The sequence below is a fragment of the Perca fluviatilis genome, chromosome 11, assembly GCF_010015445.1.
Source record: "Perca fluviatilis chromosome 11, GENO_Pfluv_1.0, whole genome shotgun sequence".
In the NCBI taxonomy this organism is placed as follows: domain Eukaryota; kingdom Metazoa; phylum Chordata; class Actinopteri; order Perciformes; family Percidae; genus Perca; species Perca fluviatilis.
Genome location: NC_053122.1, coordinates 977,484 through 1,002,200, shown reverse-complemented (window position 1 = coordinate 1,002,200; position 24,717 = coordinate 977,484). Strand labels below are relative to the sequence as shown.

At 39.3% G+C, this 24,717-nt stretch overlaps 2 protein-coding genes across 4 annotated transcripts in view; both read right to left on the bottom strand.

Annotated features, from left to right (window-relative positions):
* The window catches only part of si:dkey-154p10.3, a 20,040-nt gene extending 354 nt beyond the window's left edge, over positions 1–19,686 (bottom strand). The window contains exons 1-3 of the mRNA XM_039815043.1: positions 19,628–19,686; positions 16,724–17,199; positions 2,778–3,112 (exon numbers count right to left, since the gene is read on the bottom strand). Of these exons, the coding sequence (XP_039670977.1) occupies positions 2,885–3,112; positions 16,724–17,167 (672 nt within the window). The 5' untranslated portion in view covers positions 17,168–17,199; positions 19,628–19,686 and the 3' untranslated portion in view covers positions 2,778–2,884. The remainder of the gene's footprint in view (positions 1–2,777; positions 3,113–16,723; positions 17,200–19,627) is intronic.
* LOC120567936 (microfibril-associated glycoprotein 4-like) lies at positions 3,986–8,842 on the bottom strand. 3 transcript variants are annotated; one of them, XM_039815041.1, is made up of 6 exons: positions 8,463–8,841; positions 8,132–8,287; positions 6,798–6,836; positions 6,566–6,662; positions 5,612–5,779; positions 3,986–4,473 (listed from the first exon to the last, which is right to left on the bottom strand). In XM_039815041.1, the coding sequence occupies exons 1-6, from the start codon at positions 8,466–8,468 to the stop codon at positions 4,217–4,219; spliced, it is 723 nt and encodes a 240-aa protein (XP_039670975.1). In that variant the 5' UTR covers positions 8,469–8,841; the 3' UTR covers positions 3,986–4,216. The 3 variants fall into 3 exon arrangements, with proteins under 3 accessions (XP_039670975.1, XP_039670974.1, XP_039670976.1); XM_039815040.1 differs by having other exon boundaries at positions 8,132–8,842; XM_039815042.1 differs by lacking the exons at positions 8,132–8,287; positions 8,463–8,841 and adding an exon at positions 7,814–8,110.
* Positions 19,687–24,717: the final 5,031 nt, after the last annotated feature.

Here is a 24,717-nt window from a genome sequence, read left to right as displayed (position 1 = left end):
AATTATGAAGTGGAACGAAATTCATTGGCTATTTCCAAACTTTTTAACAAATAAAAACTGAAAAAGTGGGCGCAAAATTATTCAGCCCCCTTTACTTTCAGTGCAGCAAACTCTCTCCAGAAGTTCAGTGAGGATCTCTGAATGATCCAATGTTGACCTAAATGACTAATGATGATAAATAGAATCCAGCTGTGTGTAATCAAGTCTCCGTATAAATGCACCTGCTCTGTGATAGTCTCAGAGGTCCGTGTAAAGCGCAGAGAGCATCATGAAGAACAAGGAACACACCAGGCAGGTCCGAGATACTGTTGTGGAGAAGTCTAAAGCCGGATTTGGATACAAAAAGATTTCCCAAGCTTTAAACATCCCAAGGAGCACTGTGCAAGCGATAATATTGAAATGGAAGGAGTATCGGACCACTACAAATCTACGGCTATCCCGCTCCTTTAAACCTTTCAGCTTATACAATGAGAAGACTGATCAGAGATGCAGCCAAGAGGCCCATGACACTACTCGGAGAACCTGCAGAGATCTACAGCTGAGGTGGTAGACTCTGTCCATATAGGACAACAACCAGTCGTATACTGCACAAATCCTGGCTCTTTATGGGGGAAGAGTGGCAAGCAATTTGTAAAATATCCATAAAAGTGTCGTTTAAAGTTTGCCAAAAGCCACCTGGGAGACACACCAAACATGTGGAAGAAGGTGCTGTGGTCAGATGAAACCAAAATCGAACTTTTTGGCAACAATGCAAAACGTTATGTTTGGCTTAAAAGCAACACAGCTCATCACCCTGAACACACCATCCCCACTGTCAAACATGGTGGTGGCAGCATCATGGTTTGGGCCTGCTTTTCTTCAGCAGGGACAGGGAAGATGGTTAAAATAATGGGAAGATGGATGGAGCCAAATACAGGACCATTCTGGAAGAAAACCTGATGGAGTCTGCAAAAGACCTGAGACTGGGACTGAGATTTGTCTTCCAACAAGACAATGATCCAAAACATAAAGCAAAATCTACAATGGAATGGTTCACAAATAAACATATCCAGGTGTTAGAATGGCCAAGTCAAAGTCCAGACCTGAATCCAATCGAGAATCTGTGGAAAGAACTGAAAACTGCTGTTCACAAACGCTCTCCATCCAACCTCACTGAGCTCGAGCTGTTTTGCAAGGAGGAATGGGCAAAAATGTCAGTCTCTCGATGTGCAAAACTGATAGAGACTACCCCAAGGAACTTACAGCTGTAATCGCAGCAAAAGGTGGCGCTACAAAGTATTAACTTAAGGGGGCTGAATAATTTTGCACCCAATATTTCAGTTTTTTATTTGTTTAAAAGGTTTGAAATATCCAATAAATTTCGTTCCACTTCATGATTGTGTCCCACTTGTTGTTGATTCTTCACAAAAAATTACAGTTTTATATCTTTATGTTTGAGGCCTGAAATGTGGCAAAAGGTCGAAAAGTTCAAGGGGGCCGAATACTTTCGCAAGGCACTGTATATATATATTCTACATTATTGGGCTTTAGTTTAAATGATGAGAGCCAGAAATTTAAAAAAAGACATGAAGACAATCTTCACACACACACACACACACACACACACACACACACACACACACACACACACACACACACACACACACACACACACAGAAACACACAGAAACAGATACACACAGACACACACAGATAATAATAATAATAATACTAATAATGATAATGATATATTAGAGTAATGATTAGGGTTGGGTACCGAAACCTGGTTCCACTATGGTTCCGGTTCCTACGCAAACGGTAGTATTTGGACTGGATTAGAACGCAAATTTTGGTTCTGACTGAAATATTTTCCCTCCATCGCTCCAGACAGCTGCAGACTCTTGTTCTTTCTCCCTTTTCTGCCGAGTGGCCACGAGCCCGCTCGCGGTGTGAAACGCGTGTCCGCGCTATTCCCCCGACATGCTACTCTACAATCACAGCTGACAGACGGCTTTCTGTACACGCTCTGAAACAGACGTAAAAAGATCCCCCTTCCTCTGTAGTCTACCGTTAGCTAGCTACCGTATATGTAGGCTACTTTTAAAATGGCATATTTTCCCTCTGGTCTCACCAATACGGACGTAAAAGCATATTAACCTTCACTGACTGCACCTGATCGCTAGTAAACATTACACTTACTCTGCTAGTCTATCGGTCAGGACCAGACTCTGTAGCCTGGTGGTGGGGGCTTCAGACTCCTACCCTGTGTGTGTACAGACCTCTTGGACACCGTCTGAGAGAGTTTCTCCCGTGCAGGACATGCCATAAGTCAGGAGAGGTGTCCTATCTTGCCAGAGAAGGCAAATATGGTCATTTTTCTGCAAAAGAACTGCTAAAGTTTGAAGCTGGTTGGCATACCAACTCAACAACATTTATTTAGTTGGTACTGGTTAATAGCGTAACTGTTATTTGTTAAATTATTGTAGTTGTGTGTTAGGTGACTTAGGTTTACTAATTATATATTTAAGTACTTTAAAATGTTAATATATTGTTCAATTTAAATAATTTTCAATTAAACAAAAAAACTCCATATGTAATTTTTCAGTTTTTCACGAATCTGTTTAGGAATCGGTTTAGGAATCGGAATTGTTTTAAAAGTACCGGTTCGGCATCGGAATCGTAAAAATCCAAACGGTACCCAACCCACACATAATAACAATACTAATAATACTAATACTAATAATGATGATAATAATAATAATAATGATATATTAGAGTAATAATGGAGGAGCTCAGACCTGAGGGGGTCTGTTGTCTCCTGAACGTCTTCTTCTTCTTCTTCTTCTGGTCCCGTGTGTGTGCGTCCCTGGTCCTCCGGCGTCTGGCGACCTGCAGTGCCCCCCCCTCAGCGGCAGGCGGCATCGGGGGGGCGTGGGGCGTCTTGTTGGGGGGGGAGGGGTTGGGAGGAGGAGCAGGGTTTGGCGGCTGAGATACGACACAGCCCCAGAGTCATGAGGTGAGCGGACTGCGCCATCTGCTCCTGGGTGGCGGGGGGGTCCATGGGACAGGACAGGTCACCTGACCTCCCCTTCAGAGGGAAGATGGCCGCCTCCTCCTCGAACAGAGTGCTCACCTGTACACAGAAACACATCCACGTTATTACACACACACACACACACACACACACACACACACACACACACACACACAGAGAAACACATCCACGTTATATATATATATATATACATATACAGAATATACAGACTGTACGTACACATATATGTTATTACACACACACACACAGAGAAACACATCGTTATATATATATACAGACCATACATTTTATATATACAGTATATACAGACTGTATGTACACATATATATATGTTATTACACACACAGACAGCTTCATATACACACAGTTTAAGGGAATCATGTGTGTGTCTGTGTGTGTGTGTGAGAGTGTGTGTGTGTGTGTGTCTGTCTGTCTGTGTGTGTCTCTGTGTGTGTTTGCGACTGCAAGTGTGTGTGCGTGTGTGTGTCTGTGTGTCTCTGTGTGTGTGTACGACTGCAAGTGTGTGTGTGTCTGATTTTGTGTGTGTGTCTGTGTCTGTGTGTCTGTGTGTGTCTGTGTGTGTCTGTGTGTGTGTGTGACTGCAAGTGCGTGTGTGTCTGATTTTGTTTGTGTCTGTGTGTATGTGTGTTTCTGTGTGTGTGTGTCTGTGTCTGATTTTGTGTGTGTATGTGTGTAAGAGTCTGTGTGTGTGTGTCTGATTTTGTGTGTGTGTGTGTAAAGAAGGAATTTTAAAGAGCAAAGTTCAATTTAAAATAAAAAACTAAATTTAGTTTAAAGGTTTTTTATTTTAAATGTCTCCTTTTTTATTGTTATTTTAAACTAAACTTTTGCTTTTTGACTTTTAATTATAATATTTATAATTCGATATATTTGCAGATTGTCTTTTGACTGCTAATTTTAATTATGAATAAAAGAAGACATGAGATCATCTTAATGTTCAGCTTATTTATTTATTGTCACCGTACAGCAGATAAACTGGAGACACATCATCACGACTGCTTTAAACCATCACAGACCATAACAAGATTTACAGACATCAGCTGGTTTTATTTCCAGTTTCAGGAACATAAGACCTGCTGTGAGATTAAAAGCTTAATGAGAGAAAGATGAATAAATGAGAAGAGATGAGCTGATATTCTGCTGGACGTTGGTCCTGGAGAACTACTGCACAGGACGGATCTTCATGCTGATGCTCTTCAGGGAATAGTTAAAACCTTTCCAATGGTACCAATCCACTCCAACAGCATTGACAGTGCTGTCAGCCCCCCAACGATAAACACCATTTGGATTTGTATAGTGACAGCCGCTGCTGTACCAGAACGCCCCCAGGAATGATCTGGCACAGTTCCCTGAATAGGAGTCCTGGTCTTTGTCGAAGGTGGAGAACTTCTGTCCGTTGCTATAACTCAGGGAGTCTCCTACAGAAACACAACAAGTGTATAATCACAACATTATGATACTACTAACAATTATATATATATTTTTTGGAGTGTATTTCCTCCAGTAAATACCACAGTCTACTTCTCTACCTACAGTAAGTATAACTAAATAATAATACAACTACAACTTATTCATCCTATTTACTCTGAACATTTTGTTATTTATTAAAAACATTTTACACTCCTCCCTCTCACGTCCCTACAACCTATTAAATCAAATATTTATTCATTTCTTAACTACACTCTAACTTTTATTATTTGTATCTTATTTTATTTTAGCCTTTTATAATAATTTTTTTCATTTTCAGAAATGTATTTATTTTATTTGATGTAAAGCCTTTTTACTGAAATATGCAGCCCAGTCTCACAGCAGTTCGTGAAATGGTCACGTAAATTTATCTGTGTATCTCGTTTTTTTCGGGATGGTCAGCACGTTTTTTTTTAACTAATGTATTTCAATGGGAAGCATCTTTTGTGATCACAGCACGACTACGGTAGCGAGTAGTATGAAAGGGAGGTTGGTTGGGGGGGTGGATGGGTCAAACAGGACTTTCATCCAGGAGACTAGGGATCGTGTCCCGCATGTCACGTTTCCCCCAACCGTCCTGTTCTTCTTTTACTAAACCCAACCGTCCCGTTAGAATCGTGCTATAATCAAGAAAGAAAAATGTGCTGACCACAATGACAAAAAAAACAATATGAACGTGTCCGTGTACACAAATCAATAGATTGAAATTACGTGACCATTTTACAAACTGCCGTGAGACTGGGTTTAAATGTGCCACCTGTATAGAAATATAAAGTTGCCTTACAACCTGCAGCCTGATAGTCAGTCACCAGGGCACAGAGAACCCTGTTCTGCCTGTTAGTCAGTCACCAGGGCATAGAGAACCCTGTTCTGCCTGTCTGTGTCAGAGGAAGTTTCCCCTCACCATTATATTATATTGCTGTGTGGAGTTTTGAAAAGTGTAACTGCACTCGCGACTGCTTCATCGTCATTGATATGACTCCCAGTGACTTAAACAAAGAGACGTATTTTCAATGAACCAATGAAAACCAATGTCACACTCCACAACATTAATGGCTGAAATTCTCGTCCTTAATGTGGAAACCTCACCTGCTCCTCCATTAATGAACCCAGAAACAGACAGTTTGTATCCGTAGGACTCTGGGTCGATGGAGAATGAGGAGTAACGAGCAAACACTTTGTTTCCTTCAAAGTCCTCCATGTCGACCAGCAGCTCGTACTTTCTCTTCAGAGTCAGGTGGTAGAGAGACTCCAGACCTGAAAACAATCAAACATTTAGGCCGGTTACACACCGGCTGCGTGGCGTGAGTGTGGCGTTTCTGTTGCGTAGCGGCTGCGTGGATTTTTCTACGTCTTTCCACACCAGAAACGTGTCTGACGCGGCGCTGCTGCTGCTAGCCTTGTCTGGACACATGGATGTTTCCCATTGAAAATGAAATACCATGTTAAACATAAATATATACTGATTTGATTACAACAAAGACAATGTTGGCAGTATTGATGGCCAAATAGGCTACTTTTTTTTTTTTTTAATTACATTCATATATCTGCATTTATATCAAAACCTCGAGACTTTCAAACATCAACAGGCCTTAAGACATTTCTCTTTTGCAAAGCTTTTGGTCCCTTTTAGATGTTTTATTTTTATTTTTATTCTTGTATTTTAAACTACTTATCTTTTTGGTTTTTTTTATCGTTTTTATTTCTAACCTATAGCACTTTGAGATCTCTGATGAACAGTGCATTATAAATTAAATGTATTATTATTATCATTATTTATTAATATGCATTCGTGTCTAAATGAAATATAAACATATTTTCCTATTCTATTTTGCCTGGAAACGCTTCCAACACGTTCGCGTTTCGCGTGAAAATTAGGCGTTGGTTCTATTTCTAGCTGCACGCGTCTCAGCCGCGGCTGAGATGTGCGTCTCACGCAGGTGTGCAGTGTGTAAACTCTAACGTGTTAACATGGGAGCCGAAATATAAACGGACACGCCACGCGGCTGACACGCTGACTGTTAGTTTAGATTAATGTCTCACCGAGCCAGTACTCTCCAGCAGCGATACCAAAGCCAGTCTTGTATTGATCCCAGCCCCTGTAGAAGTTCACTGTGCCATCCATCCTCTTCTGGAACACCTGGGAAATGGGGGTTAACTAGCTAAACACGCAAGATATCTGACAGCTCATATTTCCAGACAACAAGGATTTTACTGGAATGTGATTTATTGTGAAGGAACTACAGGAAGTGTTGACTTCAGTTAAAATACTCACCGTCCACCGTCCTCCTTCTGAGACCATGTCACAGTACACCTAACACACACACACACACACACACACACACACACACACACACACACACACACACACACACACACACACACACACACACACACACACACACACACAGGGATTACTTAATGTGATCCTTTAACTAAAACTGTATGCAAATGTACTTAAATCAGTTCTACTACTTCACCTGCTCAACCAGAATTAACACATAGGAGACAACATAGCCTATATGTATTTATTTAGCAGTAACTATTGGCCTGTTCCAACGCTGTCGCTGTCCGAGCTGTCTTTGGTGCTAAAATATTTTAACTTGACTGGAAAGCTGTTTTCTTTGTTCTTTAATACAAATTTGGCTAACAATGTAGCTTTTCTTTGTGATTTATTGGACATACAGAACAGGCCAAAAGTTTGGACACACCTTCTCATTCAATGCGTTTCCTTTTTATTTTCATGACTATTTCCATTGTAGATTCTCACTGAAGGCATCAAAACTATGAATGAACACATATGGAATTATGTACTTAACAAAAAAGTGTGAAATAACTGAAAACATGTCTTATATTTTAGATTCTTCAAAGTAGCCACCCTTTGCTTTTTTATTAATAAGGGAAAAACTTCCACTAATGAACCCTGACAAAGCACACCTGTGAAGGTAAAACCATTTCAGGTGACTACCTCATGAAGCTCATTGAGAGAACACCAAGGGTTTGCAGAGTTATCAAAAAAAGCAAAGGGTGGCTACTTTGAAGAATCTAAAATATAAGACATGTTTTCAGTTATTTCACACTTTTTTGTTAAGTACATAATTCCATATGTGTTCATTCACAGTTTTGATGCCTTCAGTGAGAATCTACAATGTAGACTGTCATGAAAATAAAGAAACATATTGAATGAGAAGGTGTGTCCAAACTTTTGGCCTGTACTGTAGGCTAACAGCTCAACAAGTGACACATTACAACATGGATGTATAGTTATTTTAGAAGTTTTTAACAAATCACCTGGTAGCAGTGATGAGGCTCTGTCCCCACTGTGCTGAGAGTCTATCTCCGCCCCTGTTGTTAGACCTGTTCAGTTCAGTTCAAGTACTTTAAACAAACTTTTTGGGGATAATTTCTTAATGTTAACATTAACCTGGTGCATTATAAAAAATAGGTGAGTTTTGCTTCTTGCTTTCACAATTTACAGCAGAAGTTCTCTGAGAATCTCTTTAATATCAAATATAAACTGGTTATTTCCCTAACCTGACTGATATCAAATAAGTGATATTAATCCCTGATCTGAAGGTCAACCTGCGTCCCAGAGAGGATGAAGTGTACCTGGACAGCAGACGTGGCTCCGATGGGATAGATAGTGTATACTCCACTGGGTCGGCTGTTGTCATTGTGGTAAATGTCACTGCAGTCTCCCGGCAGAATGAGCGGCAGGCAGCTGGTCAACACTGGAGCCAGCAAGACGAGGACGACCGAAACCAGCTGGAACAGAAGAGATATTATAATTAAGTTCATTCTGTTGGTATCACTCTCATGCACAGCTAGAATACTCTGTAAAGCAAGCTGAAGACTTTTGCTACCCCTGTCTAAAACTTGGGGCCACAAATGATTAAAATTTGTTTGCCAAACTATCAGATATATAAAGTTGTAAACTTACCTTCATGGTCAGATTTCAGCAGAAGTGATCTGATGAAGATCCTGATGTCAGATTGTCTCGTCGCTCTGATGTCTGTGGTGTCTCTCTCGTACTTATATATACCGTTAAGATTAATAAGTTACTGAGCAGCTGCTGTTTCACACCGATAACACTATAAACGGGTGGAAGCATGTCCTTGAGTGTGTGTCTGCCAGCCATTGGCTTACACAATGTTGGCACCCAAATCTGACACGCCAGCACTTTTTGGGGACTCGCCTCCATTAATGGACCAAAGAGACAACTTTGTAATCTGGAGTAAAGCAGAGGTCTTCAATGTTTTTTTAAACCAAGAACCCCTTAACTGAAACAGAGACCGAGCAGGGACCCCCTACTACATATATTGTATACGAGGAAGATGCATATTAAACTGGGCCTAGGTGTGTGTGTGTGTGCTAACTAACTACAGTCTTTGCTTATGCACGCACACACACACACACACATACACACAGGTTGTTATTTTGCTTGACTGTTCCTCCCTCAGTTGTTTTCTTATATCAGCTGTTTATTGCTGTTTTTCGGCTGGCTGTCTCTTTGTCATTTTGTTGTCTGTCTGTCTGTTTGTCTTTCTCCGCCCCAAGTCCCCCTCCCCGTTCTCTTGCAGGTATGGTCCCTTCTCTGTGGTGTCTGTCTGTGTGGTGTTTGTGCCCCCATCCCCATTTCTGTCCCCCTGTCCGGCCCGGTGACAAATCATAACATAAATAAATAAACAATAAAACAGACAAAAGGAGTATATAAAAACTCTTGTTACAGTAAAATCTGTTTGGCACAACAAGCTGTTCATCTCCTCATACTGTATACCAAGCTGTTCATCTCCTCATACTGTATACCAAGCTGTTCATCTCATCATACTGTATACCAAGCTGTTCATCTCATCATACTGTATACCAAGCTGTTCATCTCATCATACTGTATACCAAGCTGTTCATCTCCTCATACTGTATACCAAGCTGTTCATCTCCTCATACTGTATACCAAGCTGTTCATCTCATCATACTGTATACCAAGCTGCAGGTTATCATCTTCTCATACTGTATACCAAGCTGTTCATCTCCTCATACTGTATACCAAGCTGTTCATCTCCTCATACTGTATACCAAGCTGTTCATCTCCTCATACTGTATACCAAGCTGCAGGGCAGGACAGGGACAAATAAAATGAACGTTGACAGATCTTCAGTGATTTCTGTCTATTCTTTGATAATTAAATTATTCCAACAGTCAGTGTGTCTGTGTGTGTTTGAAAAATTAGATTTACAGATTTGTATCTCTCTTTAATATTAAAACTGTTTGCATAAGAATACAAAATGACACTAATGACTCTTTTCTGTCTCAGTTAAATTAAACTGTTTGCAGAGTAACAAACCAAAACCCTGTGTGTGTGAAGATAATGGTAAATCCCAGCTTTACTAGTGTGTGAATGTTTGCAAGATGTAAAAAAAGCATTTAAAGTGTGATCCCAAACATAAATGATGGTTAAGGTTAGCATTAGATTAATATGAATCATGTAGCTGCTATAGTTCAGGTCAGGTCAGGGGGAGGGACTGATAACTAATAACAGGTCTGTGTGTGGAGTCTCATGTACACAGCACTGAGCAGCTGCTGCTTCACACGGTCCAGGCCTTGACATTAACGTTTTGAGGCACTTGTCCTTTGGCAAGTACATTTACGTTTCATTTGTCCATGCACAAAAGTCACTTGTCCGGGTAAAGATGTATCATTTTATACTTCTTTTTTTGTGTTTTGCTAATGCAGAAATAAAACAAACCGTTGAAAGCATCCAAACACTCTATCAACATAAATACAAGTTGAAACAGTAGAAACAAACGTGTCCCAAGAATAGATTTCCCCTTCAACAAGAAAAAAGGATCTCCAGACTCCATAATACAAAGTTATACTTTGCACGCCGGTGTGCAGAAGTTAAAATATTGAGATTCTAAGTGAATATTTTAAAGTTTGTCATTACTTTCAGATTTCTAGTCAATATTCTGAGTTACTAAGTCAATATATTGAGATTCTAAGTGAATATTTTAAAGTTTGTCATTACTTTCAGATTTCTAGTCAATATTCTGAGTTACTAAGTCAATATATTGAGATACTGAGTCAATATATTGAGATACTAAGTCAATATTTTAACTGTTCTCATTGGTTTGAGATTCTTAGTTTATATTCTGAGTTACTAAGTCAATATATTGAGATATTAAGTCAATATATTGAGATACTGAGCCAATATTTTGAGATATTAAGTCAATACATTGAGATACTAAGTCAATATTTTAACTGTTCTCATTGGTTTGAGATTCTTAGTTTATATTCTGAGTTACTGAGTCAATATATTAAGATACTAAGTCAATATTGTGACCAGAGGTAGTGGTGACTTAAATTTGAACTTATATCTAAAATAATTTTTTAGACATAACAATGGATTTTGCCACTAAATGTTGGTGTTAACTTTTTTTTGTTTTTGTTTATACAATTTCACTTTCTACCCGGCAGATGCCGATTTAGCGAGGGATCCTTTAAAAGATGTAGCTACTTTACGGTTGATTATTACCAAAGACTGTTAGTGTGCGTTGTGAAGGTAAATGTCTCCAACTAAACCATTCGTCTAGAAAATAATCCACACATTATTCACCGTGAAGATAATGGTAAATCCCAGCCTTACTAGTGGGTGAATGTTTGAAGGATGTAAAAACAGCATTTAAAGTGTGATCTCAAACATTAATGATGGTTAAGGTTAGCATTAGATTAATATGAATCATGTAGCTGCTATAGTTCAGGTCAGGTCAGGGGGAGGGACTGATAACTAATAACAGGTCTGTGTGTGGAGTCTCATGTACACAGCGCTGAGCAGCTGCTGCTTCACACGGTCCAGGCCTTGACATTAACGTTTTGAGGCACTTGTCCTTTGGCAAGTACATTTACGTTTCACTTGTCCATGCACAAAAGTCACTTGTCCGGGTAAAGATGTATCATTTTATACTTCTTTTTTTGTGTTTTGCTAATGCAGAAATAAAACAAACCGTTGAAAGCATCCAAACACTCTATCAACATAAATACAAGTTGAAACAGTAGAAACAAACGTGTCCCAAGAATAGATTTCCCCTTCAACAAGAAAAAAGGATCTCCAGACTCCATAATACAAAGTTATACTTTGCACGCCGGTGTGCAGAAGTTAAAATATTGAGATTCTAAGTGAATATTTTAAAGTTTGTCATTACTTTCAGATTTCTAGTCAATATTCTGAGTTACTAAGTCAATATATTGAGATACTGAGTCAATATATTGAGATACTAAGTCAATATTTTAACTGTTCTCATTGGTTTGAGATTCTTAGTTTATATTCTGAGTTACTAAGTCAATATATTGAGATATTAAGTCAATATATTGAGATACTGAGCCAATATTTTGAGATATTAAGTCAATACATTGAGATACTAAGTCAATATTTTAACTGTTCTCATTGGTTTGAGATTCTTAGTTTATATTCTGAGTTACTGAGTCAATATATTAAGATACTAAGTCAATATTGTGACCAGAGGTAGTGGTGACTTAAATTTGAACTTATATCTAAAATAATTTTTTAGACATAACAATGGATTTTGCCACTAAATGTTGGTGTTAACTTTTTTTTGTTTTTGTTTATACAATTTCACTTTCTACCCGGCAGATGCCGATTTAGCGAGGGATCCTTTAAAAGATGTAGCTACTTTACGGTTGATTATTACCAAAGACTGTTAGTGTGCGTTGTGAAGGTAAATGTCTCCAACTAAACCATTCGTCTAGAAAATAATCCACACATTATTCACCGTGAAGATAATGGTAAATCCCAGCCTTACTAGTGGGTGAATGTTTGAAGGATGTAAAAACAGCATTTAAAGTGTGATCTCAAACATTAATGATGGTTAAGGTTAGCATTAGATTAATATGAATCATGTAGCTGCTATAGTTCAGGTCAGGTCAGGGGGAGGGACTGATAACTAATAACAGGTCTGTGTGTGGAGTCTCATGTACACAGCACTGAGCAGCTGCTGCTTCACACGGTCCAGGCCTTGACATTAACGTTTTGAGGCACTTGTCCTTTGGCAAGTACATTTACGTTTCATTTGTCCATGCACAAAAGTCACTTGTCCGGGTAAAGATGTATCATTTTATACTTCTTTTTTTGTGTTTTGCTAATGCAGAAATAAAACAAACCGTTGAAAGCATCCAAACACTCTATCAACATAAATACAAGTTGAAACAGTAGAAACAAACGTGTCCCAAGAATAGATTTCCCCTTCAACAAGAAAAAAGGATCTCCAGACTCCATAATACAAAGTTATACTTTGCACACGGTGTGCAGAAGTTAAAATATTGAGATTCTAAGTGAATATTTTAAAGTTTGTCATTACTTTCAGATTTCTAGTCAATATTCTGAGTTACTAAGTCAATATATTGAGATACTTTGAGATACTGAGTCAATATATTGAGATTGTAAGTGAATATTTTAACTGTTCTCACTGCTTTGAGATTCTTAGTCAATGTTCTGAGTTAATAGGTCAATATATTGAGATATTAGGTCAATATATTGAGATATTAGGTCAATATTGTGACCAGAGGTAGTGGTGACTTAAACTTGAACTTATATCTAAAATAATTTTGTAGACATAACAATGGATTTTGCCACTAAATGTTGGTGTTAACTTTTCTTTTTTGTTTTGTTTATACAATTTCACTTACTACCCGGCAGAGGCTGATTTACCGAGGGATCCTTCAAAAGGTGTAGCTACTTTACAGTTAATTATAAGCATAGACTGTTAATATATAGTCTATGATTATTAGCTGATATTTAATCCGGTGAGTCGCAGAGCTGAGGTTTTACAATAACTGACGGACAAACGAGCAGCGGAGTAGTAACGCTACGAGGCAGAGAGCCAGACGCTAAATGAGTCAGATTAACTTCATGCTTCATCCACACAAAGCACACTGCTATCTCCACGAGTGACAGCTTTATTCGGCTCGTTTTCTGTGAACGATGTGGCGAGGGGGTAACGGTAAGGCGGAGTTAGCAAGCTAATGTTAGCTAACTAAAACCAGCTGGCTTGCCGTGCTTTCATGCTGCATTGCTTACAGACAATGAGCTGAACAGTGGGCTGGGTCTAACGTTAGCGGTCCACTGCCCCAGATTGTGGGGAATAAATGTATCGTTTCAAATCGGTAACATAGACGTAATGAGTGGCACATAACGTGAAGTAACAGTTTTAACTTGTCCAGCGGGGCAAGTAAATTCTCTTCCATTTGGCCTACAAAACAAAAAATAAAATAAAAACCCTGGACAAGCCTTAATGTCGAGCCCTGCAGGGGTAACAACAGTGTGTCTCTGAATGTTTGTGTGTGTGTCTGTGTGTGTCAAGGTTGTGTATATATATATATATATATATATATATATATATATATATATATATATATATATATATATATAGTTTAGTTTTTATTTCGTTTTGACTTTTTGTTTTCAAATTCAGTTTAGTTTTAATTAGTTTTTAAAGCGGGTTTGCTAGTTTAGTTTTTATTTTTTGAAAATGCTTAGTTTTAGTTTAGTTTTAGTCTTTTTTTGTAATATGGGTTATTTATTGGGGGCAAGATTCAAAAAGGTCAGAAAAAAGTATTGTGTAATAATAACTCAACAAAAACATCATACAATTTTAGAAATATGTATTCACAATGTATTCAACAATATCACCAGTACATAACATATAAATATGGTGATGAGCACAAATACAGTATCTCACAAAAGTGAGAACACCCCTCACATGTTAGTAAATATTTCATTATATCTTTTAATGGGACAACACTGAAGAAAGGACACTTTGCTCCAATGTAAAGTGTACAGCTTGTATAACAGTGTAAAGTATTAAGTGTCCAGCTTGTATAACAGTGTAAATGTGCTGTCCCCTCAAAATAACTCAACACACAGCCATTAATGTCTAAACCACTGGCAACTAAAGTCACTACACCCCTATGTTAAATTCCCATAGAGACAGGCAGATGGTTATTTTGAAAGGCCAGTTATTTCATGGATCAGGATACTATGCATCCTGATAAAGTTCCCTTGGCCTTTGGAATTAAAATAGCCCCCACATCATCACATACCCTTCACCCAACCCCCACATCATCACATACCCTTCACCATACCCCCCCATCATCACATACCCTTCACCATACCCCCACATCATCACATACCCTTTACCATACCTATAGATTGGCATGGGGTACTTTCCAAACATCTCTTAATGCAAATCAAACCAGCTATCAGGCTAACTGACATAAAACCATGGTATGGTATGGTGGTGAAGGGTATGTGATGATGTGGGGGGCTATTTTAATTCCAAAGGCCAAGTGTTGTCCCATTAAAAGATATAATGAAATACTTACTAAAATGTGAGGGGTGTACTCACTTTTGTGAGATACTGTAGCTGCTATAGGTCAGGTCAGGGGGGGGGAGGGACTGATAACTAATAACACGTCTGTGTGTGGAGTCTCATGTACACAGCACTGAGCAGCTGCTGCTTCACACGGTAACAACTGTGTATGTGTGTGTGTGTGTGTGTGTGTTTGTGTTTGTGTCTGTGTGTGTGTGTGTTTGTGTGTGTGTTTGTGTGTGTGTTTGTGTTTGTGTCTGTATGTTTGTTTGTGTCTGTGTGTGTGTGCGACTGCATGTGTGCGTCTCTGAATGTGTGTGTGTATGTGTGTACAGCTTTTGTAGTTTTTATATTATATACTAATTGTAGTATTACTAACTGTACTTAAATTAATTCAAATATCTAAAGGTTTAGCCACTTAAAGAGACGAACAGCAAAGATATTCTAAAAATTTTGTTTTAATGCTGATGACTTTAATACACTTCATTCTGTCCACACTAATGTGGGCTAGTAAAGTTGGGGAAATCACATTGAAGTGACCAATCAATTGATACCCAAAGTGAATTATTAAGAAAAGTAAATTGCAATTTATGTCAACTATGGCATTAACTGAAGTCAACACATTTTTTTGTGATATATCTTTTTCTTGTTTGCCTATCTTCCAGGGAATTATGCTGATAAAGAACATGGATCCAGAAGAGTGGCAAAGAAAGTGTGGTCTAAGGCTGAGGTCACTGCAGTAATGCAACGCTTCAAAGACCATATAAGCAGGGGAAAACTGGCCACCAAAACTGAATGCAGTCACCGCAAACTGGTGGAAGACCCCGTGTTGGCACAAAGAACAGTGCAAAATATAAGGGACTTGTTAGGAATAACTGCAGAGAGGCAGTCACAAAAAGAAAAGATTTAAATACACTGACAGTTGTGGTGGTGTTTTTCTGTTTGTGTTAATATGTTTTAAAAAGTGTGGCTCTTGTGTTACAAGTTGTTATCTGCCTGTTGTAGGTTGTAATAATGACATTTTAAAGGTTCAGTACAAAAATAGAAGGTCGAATTATACAAAGAGGCCATCACAAAAACAAACTGTAAATCAACACTTTCAGTTTTTTTTACATTTTATTAATTCATTGTTGTTATGAGCAACCATGGGTCTGTTGAAGTTGGGTAAGAATGAGAATTGAGCAAAAGAGCTAAAATAAGTTATTGTCATGGCACTTGTGTGACAATCTATTGTTCAGCTGTTACAGGCTGTGTGTGTGTGTGTGTGTGTGTGTGTGTGTGTGTGTGTGTGTGTGTGTGTGTGTGTGTGTGTGTGTGTGTGTGTGTGTGTGTGTCTGTGTCTGTGTGTGTGTGAGTCTGTGTGAGTCTGTGTGTGTGTGTGAGTTTGTGTGTGTGTCTGTGTGTCTGTGTGTGTGTGTGTGTGTGTGTGTGTCTGTGTGTGTGTGTGTGTGTGTGTGTGTGTGTGTGTGTGTTGAGTCTGTGTGTGTGTCTGTGTGTGTGTGTGTCTGTGTGTGTGTGTGTGTGAGTGTGTCTGTGTGTGTGTGTGTGTGTGTCTGTGTGTGTGTGTGTGTCTGTGTGTGTGTGTGTGAGTCTGTGTGTGTGTGCTATAGTTCAGGTCAGGTCAGGAGGAGGGAGGGACTGATAACAAATAACACGTCTGTCTGTGTGTTTGTGTGTGTGTGTCTGTATGTGTGTGTGTGTGTGTGTGCGACTGCGTGTGTGTGTCTCTGTATGTGTTTTTCTGTGTGTGTGTGTGTATGAGTGTGTGTGTGTATGAGTCTCTGTGTGCGTGTGTGTGTGTGTGTGTGTGTGTGTGTGTCACCTCACAGGTGTGTGCGACCTGCAGCCCTCCCTCACTGCTGATGTCACAGGTGGGCGGGCTCATATCGTCCAGCATGTTGTAAAGCAGGAAGTCTTCGTCTTCGTCGCTGCGTTTCTCCTCCTCTTCCTCTTGGTTCAGCTCCAGTGTATACGGCCCGGCCCCCCCCACGCCATCCTGGGCTCCCCCCGGGCCGTCCTGGGCCCCGCCCCCCCCCTCCCCGCCCAGGTAGGTGAGGTGTTTGCGCAGGTGGCTGCTGACCGAGGCCTTCAGGCTGCAGGTGAACTGGCAGAGCTTACAGCGGTACAGCTCCACCAGGAAGGACTCCACCAGCCCCCCCGACAGGCCCTCTGGCTCGCCGCAGTACAGAGCGGCGCTCACGGCCCCGCCCGCCACCTGCAGCGTCACCGGGGCGATGTCACGGTACCGCTGCTTCACCCACGACATCACGGTGACATCACAGACAGCAGAGATCTCACCTTCAAACATTAAAACAGGAGGTCAGGTTTGGGTCAGTGTAACTTACCAGCAGGTCAATGTTCCAAACACAAACGGACAGTTGGAAAAACAGACAAATGGGTTCAAATATTTCCAAATGTCCGTCCTCATTAGGGCTGGGAATCACTAGAGGCCTCACGATACGATATCATCACGATACTTATGCCACGATACGATATTATTGCGATTTTAAACATGTTCCACCTGTTGAGGTGGTTCGGGCATCTGGTAAGGATGCCCCCTGGGCGCCTCCCTAGGGAGGTGTTCCAGCCACGCCCAGCTGGGAGGAGGCCTCGGGGAAGACCCAGGACTAGGTGGAGGGATTATATCTCCAACCTGGCCTGGGAACGCCCCGGGATCCCCCAGTCAGAGCTGGTTAATGTTGCTCGGGAAAGGGAAGTTTGGGGTCCCCTGCTGGAGCTGCTCCCCCCGCGACCCGACACCGGATAAGCGGACGAAGATGGATGGATGCAATATTCTCAGATATATTGCAATTCATTAACTTTTTTCCAACTTCAAATTTTTCCCAATTTCAAATGATGTCCCCAAAAGGAAACTTTGTCAACATCTGTTTTATCTAAAAAGATACTTTTCTCTGTTTGTTCATCTCACTTCAGTTGTATTGCTGCAAAATGAGACCGACCAACACATATGTCATAATAGATCCATACTTGGCATCTGTGTATCGATGCAGTATTGCCACGGAAAATATTGCGATACAATGCGGTATTGATTTCCCTCCCCACCCCTAGTTTTGTAGTACATTGAACTGATGAGAGTTACACGGACCAAGCACGGTCAGTGTAACTCTTATCAGTTCAATGCAGGGCTGCTCGATTATGAAAACAAATATAATCACGATTATTTTGGTCAATATTGAAATCAAGAATTTAACATAATTACTTGATGTTGCAATTACTAAACTTAAAAAAAAGTTAAATAAATCAACAGCAAAAAAAACAAAACACATACAACTGTGAAATTTACCCTAATACTTTTCCTATTTAAACTTTATTTTTTCATTCAGAACACAAAAGAGAAAATAATAAGAGTTTACTGCAAATAATTGTTTTTCTCGATTATTCTGTTTTTGTGATCATTTAGAGCCGAAATCATAATCACGATTAAATTTAGATTAATTGCACAGCGCTAGTTCAATGTTTTAAGCACAAACGGACATTTGGAAAAACAGAAAAATGGGTTAAAATATCAAATTTTTCATTTTTTTTTCAAACTTGACAAATTAAAAAATTGGATCTTTAAACTGTTTTTTATTCAGAGGATCAGAAATTTAGAAAATTACAAAATTGCATCTGGGCTCCAATTATTCACATACTGCCATGGTATTCTCTCCCTCGTTCCACCTAGCTACAGTGCAGTGTGGCAGCAGCTGGATTTTTGCCCTAAATTCAGTTTCTTTGAAGCCAAGTCTCGCTACACTTTCACTTCACCTCATAGCTGCAGTATAAAATCCCAAAGAGACTCACTCCAATAACACCAAAAGCTGATTGGCTGCAACATCAGCTGCATGCTGGTCTCATTTGTAGTCCTAACACAGAGAATTATATTTGGACTACAACAGAAAGAACTACAACAACACAGAATATTTTTTGAGGTTTCTGTCCCAATTTTAAATGTTTTTGTCCCTTTTAACAATATTTTCATATCCTTTCCTATAGACATCAGTGATTGTGGTATATATATATATATATATATATATATATATATATATATATATATATATATATATATACATACATACATAAACACACACACACACACACACACACACACACACACACACACACACACACACACACACACACACACAGTGGTAGTTATAGCAGTAATAGGTAGATATATATATTGGATCAACAGTAGATGTGTAACATGTCATCTCCACCTGCTGTTACTGTTATAAAACATATTTATTAATGAAATGATCGAATAGTAACTTGGTCGATCATGTTTCAGTAAAAAACTGACAAAAAATGTCAAAAAGTACCAACGTGTTTATGGATCTTTCCCCTAAAACGGTGACATTAAAGTTAGTTATTGTTCTAAAGTCTTCTGTTGTTGTGTGGAGAGAAATATCGCGAGATTTGTTTACATCCTGAACATGTAACGTTATCTTTTCTGTAATAAAGTAGCGCCACACAACGGATCAATATTTATATAGTTTATATAGTGTATAGTGTCTGACCTGCTGTCTGTTTACAGACTTTAAACAACAAATAAACACAACATAAACAACGCGAAGCTAACGCGATGCTAACCGTAGCTTCTTACCCTGTGAGGCGAAGCTAACAGTGTTAGTAGAAGCTACTGAGCCGTGTGCATCGTCATCGCTGAAATGTTAAAATATATAAATATTAAAACTGAATGAAAGGTGAAAATATTAAAACTCACCTCCTGCTAAAGACGCTGCTGGCTGCTGCTTCTGTTGTTGTTTACTTCCGCTTCTCTTCTTCTACGGTCCCTATGTCACGTCCGGTCGATTTTACCGCCACCTGCAGGAGAAGATGGAGGAACACACAAAATATAACGAAATATCCACTTTATTCATATAGGACGATTTTAACAAACACAAGGTTTCCAACAAGATAAAACAGAATAAATAGATAACACAATAAAAGATTAGGTACCCAATATAAAGATAAAAACGATCAAATTAAAATTAAATTAAATAAGTAGAATAAATAAAAGAAACTAAAATGCACTGCCAGCACACAATTAAAATATGCAAGTATACACATAAGATCAACACTCTACCTGGTGTTAAAAGAAAAAGAAAAGAGGTGGGTTTTAAGAAGAGTTTTAACATTAGACAGAGAGGAGGCCTGGCTAATGTGCAGAGGAAGTCCATTCCAAAGTTTAGGGGCTGCAACAGCAAACGCTCGATCCCCTCTGAGCTTAAAGGACCACGCCGACTTATTGGGAATTCAGTTTATTCACAGTATCCCCCAGAGTTAGACTAGTCCATACAGACCCTTCTCATCTCTTATTGGGACTTTATCTTATTCACTGTAACCCCCAGAGTTAGACTAGTCCATACAGACCCTTCTCATCTCTTATTGGGACTTTATCTTATTCACTGTACCCCCCAGAGTTAGACTAGTCCATACAGACCCTTCTCATCTCTTATTGGGACTTTATCTTATTCACTGTACCCCCCAGAGTTAGACTAGTCCATACATACCCTTCTCATCTCTTATTGGGACTTTATCTTATTCACTGTAACCCCCAGAGTTAGACTAGTCCATACATACCCTTCTCATCTCTTATTGGGACTTTATCTTATTCACTGTACCCCCCAGAGTTAGACTAGTCCATACATACCCTTCTCATCTCCGTGCATGCTGTAAAGCTGTCTGACGGCTCCAGCATTAGCTTAGCTTAGCACAGATCCTGCAGGTAACTGGTTCCAACTAGCCTACTGCTCCCAATAAGTGACAAAATAACACCAACATGTTCCTGTTTACATGTTGTGATTTGTAGAGTCACAGCGTGTACAAAAAACAACGTAACATGAGACACAGCCATCTTCTAACTGTAAACAAACCGGGAACTATATTCTCAGGTGGAAGAATATGATATAATTTGCTTTGCAGCAAGCCTGTCTGAGAATATAGTTCCCGGTTTGTTTAGGGTTAGAAGATGGCTGTGTGTCATGTGACCTTGTTATTTGTACACGCTGTGACTCTACAAATCACAACATGTAAATAGGAACATGTTGGTGTTATTTTGTCTCTTATTGGGAGCAGTAGGATTACTGGAACCAGTTACCTGCAGGATCTGTGCTAGGCTAAGCTAATGCTGGAGCCGTCAGACAGCCTTACAGCACGCACGGACACAAGAAGGGTATGTATGGACTAGTCTAACTCTGGGGGTTACTGTGAATAAGATAAAGTCCCAATAAGAGATGAGAAGGGTATGTATGGACTAGTCTAACTCTGGGGGTACAGTGAATTTGATAAAATCCCAATAAGTCTGTGTAAGTGTTCCTTTAAGCCTAGCTTTAGGCCCCATCAGGAGCAGCTGGTCAGCTGACCTGAGAGATCGGCTGGGAGTGTAGGGGTGCAGCAGCTCAGAGAGGTCAGGTGGGGCAAGGCCATTCAAGGCTTTAAAAACAAATAAAAGAATTTTAATATGAATCCTGAAATGGACAGGCAGCCAGTGGAGTGAAGCTAAAATAAGTGAGATGTGCTCATACTTGCTTGTGTTAAAAGACGTGCAGCAGCATTTTGTACCAGCTGAAGACGAGCCATGGAGGACCCACTAGCCCCCCCATATAAAGTGCATTACAGTAATCCAGCCGAGTGGTCACTAAGGCTGGATTACTGTCTCTCTGAAGCTGATAATAATGAAGCTGCCTTAACTGGAAAAGCTAGACTTCACCACAGCTTTAATCTAGCTGTCAAATTTGAGGTCAGAGTCCACTTTTACCCCCAAAATATAACGAAATATAATGGAAAAAAGTGACAAAAACGTCTCACACACACATACATACACACACACACACACACACCCACACACATACACACACAAACAGAGACACACACACACACACACACAGAAACACACACACACAGACACACACACACAGACACACACACACACACACACACACACACACACACAGACACACAGACACACACACACACACACACACACACACAGACACACACACACACACACACACACACACACACAGACACACACACACACACACACACACACACACAGACACACACACACACACACACAGAGACACACACAGACACACACACACACACACACACACACACAGAGACACACACACACACACAGACAAACACACACACACACACACACACACACACACAGACTAACTAACTAATTGCTAATTGTTTCTAATTCTTGTCATCAACCAGCTCAAGCTACAAGATCACTTCCCGTTTTGTACTTTTCGATATAAAATATGTTGAAATTTACAGTTTCTTACGATCACTTTGCTGCTAATTTCAGAACCTTGATGTAATTTATCAAAACTCTAGACACAAAACTCAAAACAGTCATCACTTGTAACACAGACTGTCCAATGTTCAAACATTACATCATTCATTAATATCTTTAAAGACATCTTGCATTTACACAATCACTGGTTCAAAAAACAAACTGATGGTGAAATACCATTGAAAGGTTACTTTAGATCACCCACACAGAAGCTACGATGACCGATGAACGATGACCCAGTGAAACCATAGTTTCACTGGGTCATCGTTCTTACAATCATTAAATACTGTAGTACAAAATAGGTGATACATGTTTCATTATGGTACTAGATGTAAAAGTACTGCAGTAGTAGAGAGAATACTACAGACACAGTGTACTCATTGAACATAACCTGAAATGTACTGATGAAAAACAATACAGTACAATCACAACATAGGTTTATCTTACAGTTTTTCACGATCGCTATGACAATTTTTTCAATACTTTTAACAACTTTCCTAAACTCTTAACGCAACAACACACCTACAACACACAATTGGCAAAACAGTTAATTTCATGCTCAAAATCACACATTGTAAACTAAACTCCAACACTGATTTTCAAAATACAATAATTCATTAACTCAATACACTATGTCTACCAAAACAATGCAATCATGTCTCAAAATCAAATACTTCCAAAACACTAACACATGTTCTCTCCCAAAAGGAACATTTAGTCAATCACTGCACAATGTTATAAAAAACACTAACATCAGATGGAATTACAGAAACTGCATTATTTTAAATGTGTCAGTCAGGTCTGCCCTTATATAACAGACAGTAGTGATTGAATTGATCATAGATTGTGTTTTGGACTGCAGTTTATCTTGAAGCCTCTCTACATTTTTGTTTTGTTGGGTTAAGTAAATGCATGCATTTTTTTTTTACTGTAAAGATTATTTTTTGGGCTTTTCCACCTTTTTTGACAGGACAACTAGTTGAGAAAGGGGAGAGTGAGAGAGAGAGGGGGGTGAAGACATGCAGGAAATCGTCACAAGTCGGGTTTGAACCCTGGACCTGTGCGTCGAGGCATAAACCTCCAAGTATATGTGCGCCTGCTCTACCCATAGACAGTATATAAGGCTCTACCCACTGAACCAACCCGGCCACCATTTTGTTTCTTTTGCTGCAGAGATTCAATACAAAAAATGAATTGTCCTGGTACTCCTCTTCCTGTCCCTCGTGAAGGCATTTTTCTTATTTTCTGTGTTCATCTACAGTATATTGTTCAAATAGGTCCTCTTTTACTCTACTACCATATGGTCATGTGATTGAAAGAACCTCAACACCTGAGTGTGTTTCCTAGAAGGGAATCAGCTGTGATTGATCTATTTGCATAACTTCAATCAGCTGTTTCTCAATAAATGCAAGTATAAAATGCAGGGGATATATTTGTGTTTCAATTTACAATATGATCAGCTGTTCACTTTCACTTTAGCCTATAAGTTAGGTTTAGAACATGATGTTACCTGTTCTGACATACAGTGTGAAAGCATTTGGAAATTTGGCAGTAAAGATCCATTGTTTTGGTTTTGGTGGAGCTTGTGTGTAAAAGAAGTTTAAGTATTTTAAATTTGTGTTAACTGTATGCATTTTGTGTCAAAACAACAAGAAATGTGTTAATTGTATAGCCTACACAGACGGATGTTGTGCTAACTGTGTTAAGAGTTTAGGAAAGTTGTTAAAAGTATTGAAAAAAGTGTCATAGCGATTGTGAAAAACTGTAATCAAAGCTAAATAATTAGCTACAAAAAAGAAAAGACAGTACTGTAAAACATCAAATGCAGTGTTCCTCAACTTGCCTGTACTCTAAAAAGCAAAACAAAGAAGTGATTACTGTACTTCTACATCTTCATCAACTCTGTCTTGTGGATTTGGCCACCTGTTGTCATCTACATTGCAATTAGCCAAACATCGTGGATTGGAAAAAACCTTCATACAATTCAGACAATCATCTGAAATGTAATGTTTGAATTGCTTTTTGAAATAGTAGTACTTTGATGTTAAGTTGTGTCATATTGAACAGCTGATCTTTGTTAAATTAACAAATGATCTCAGGTTTATGTGTATTGTATCCAAGCAATTGAAAAAAGTTTTTGAAAGAGTTTTGAAAAATGTGCGTTTTGATCATTGGTTGTGAGTTTTGTGTCTAGAGTTTTGAAAAATGACGTCAAGGTTCTGAAATTAGTGCCACAGTGATTGTAAAAACGTAATAAAAGGTTTGATATGATCAAGATGGCTCTGATTGGTTTTGAAAAGGTGAAGACATTTCAAATCAGACACTACACACTAGACTAGTTACACTAGTTTCTACACGCCTCCAACTGCTGATTGTGAGTGATTTTTGTGAATGCCCTGATTGATACATGCTGGGAGAATGCCTTGAGTTTCAGTGGCTCAGGGCCGTGTCTACCGAACTGTCTACGGTGAAATCGTGAAGTGCAGTGAGTAGCTGTCAGTCCT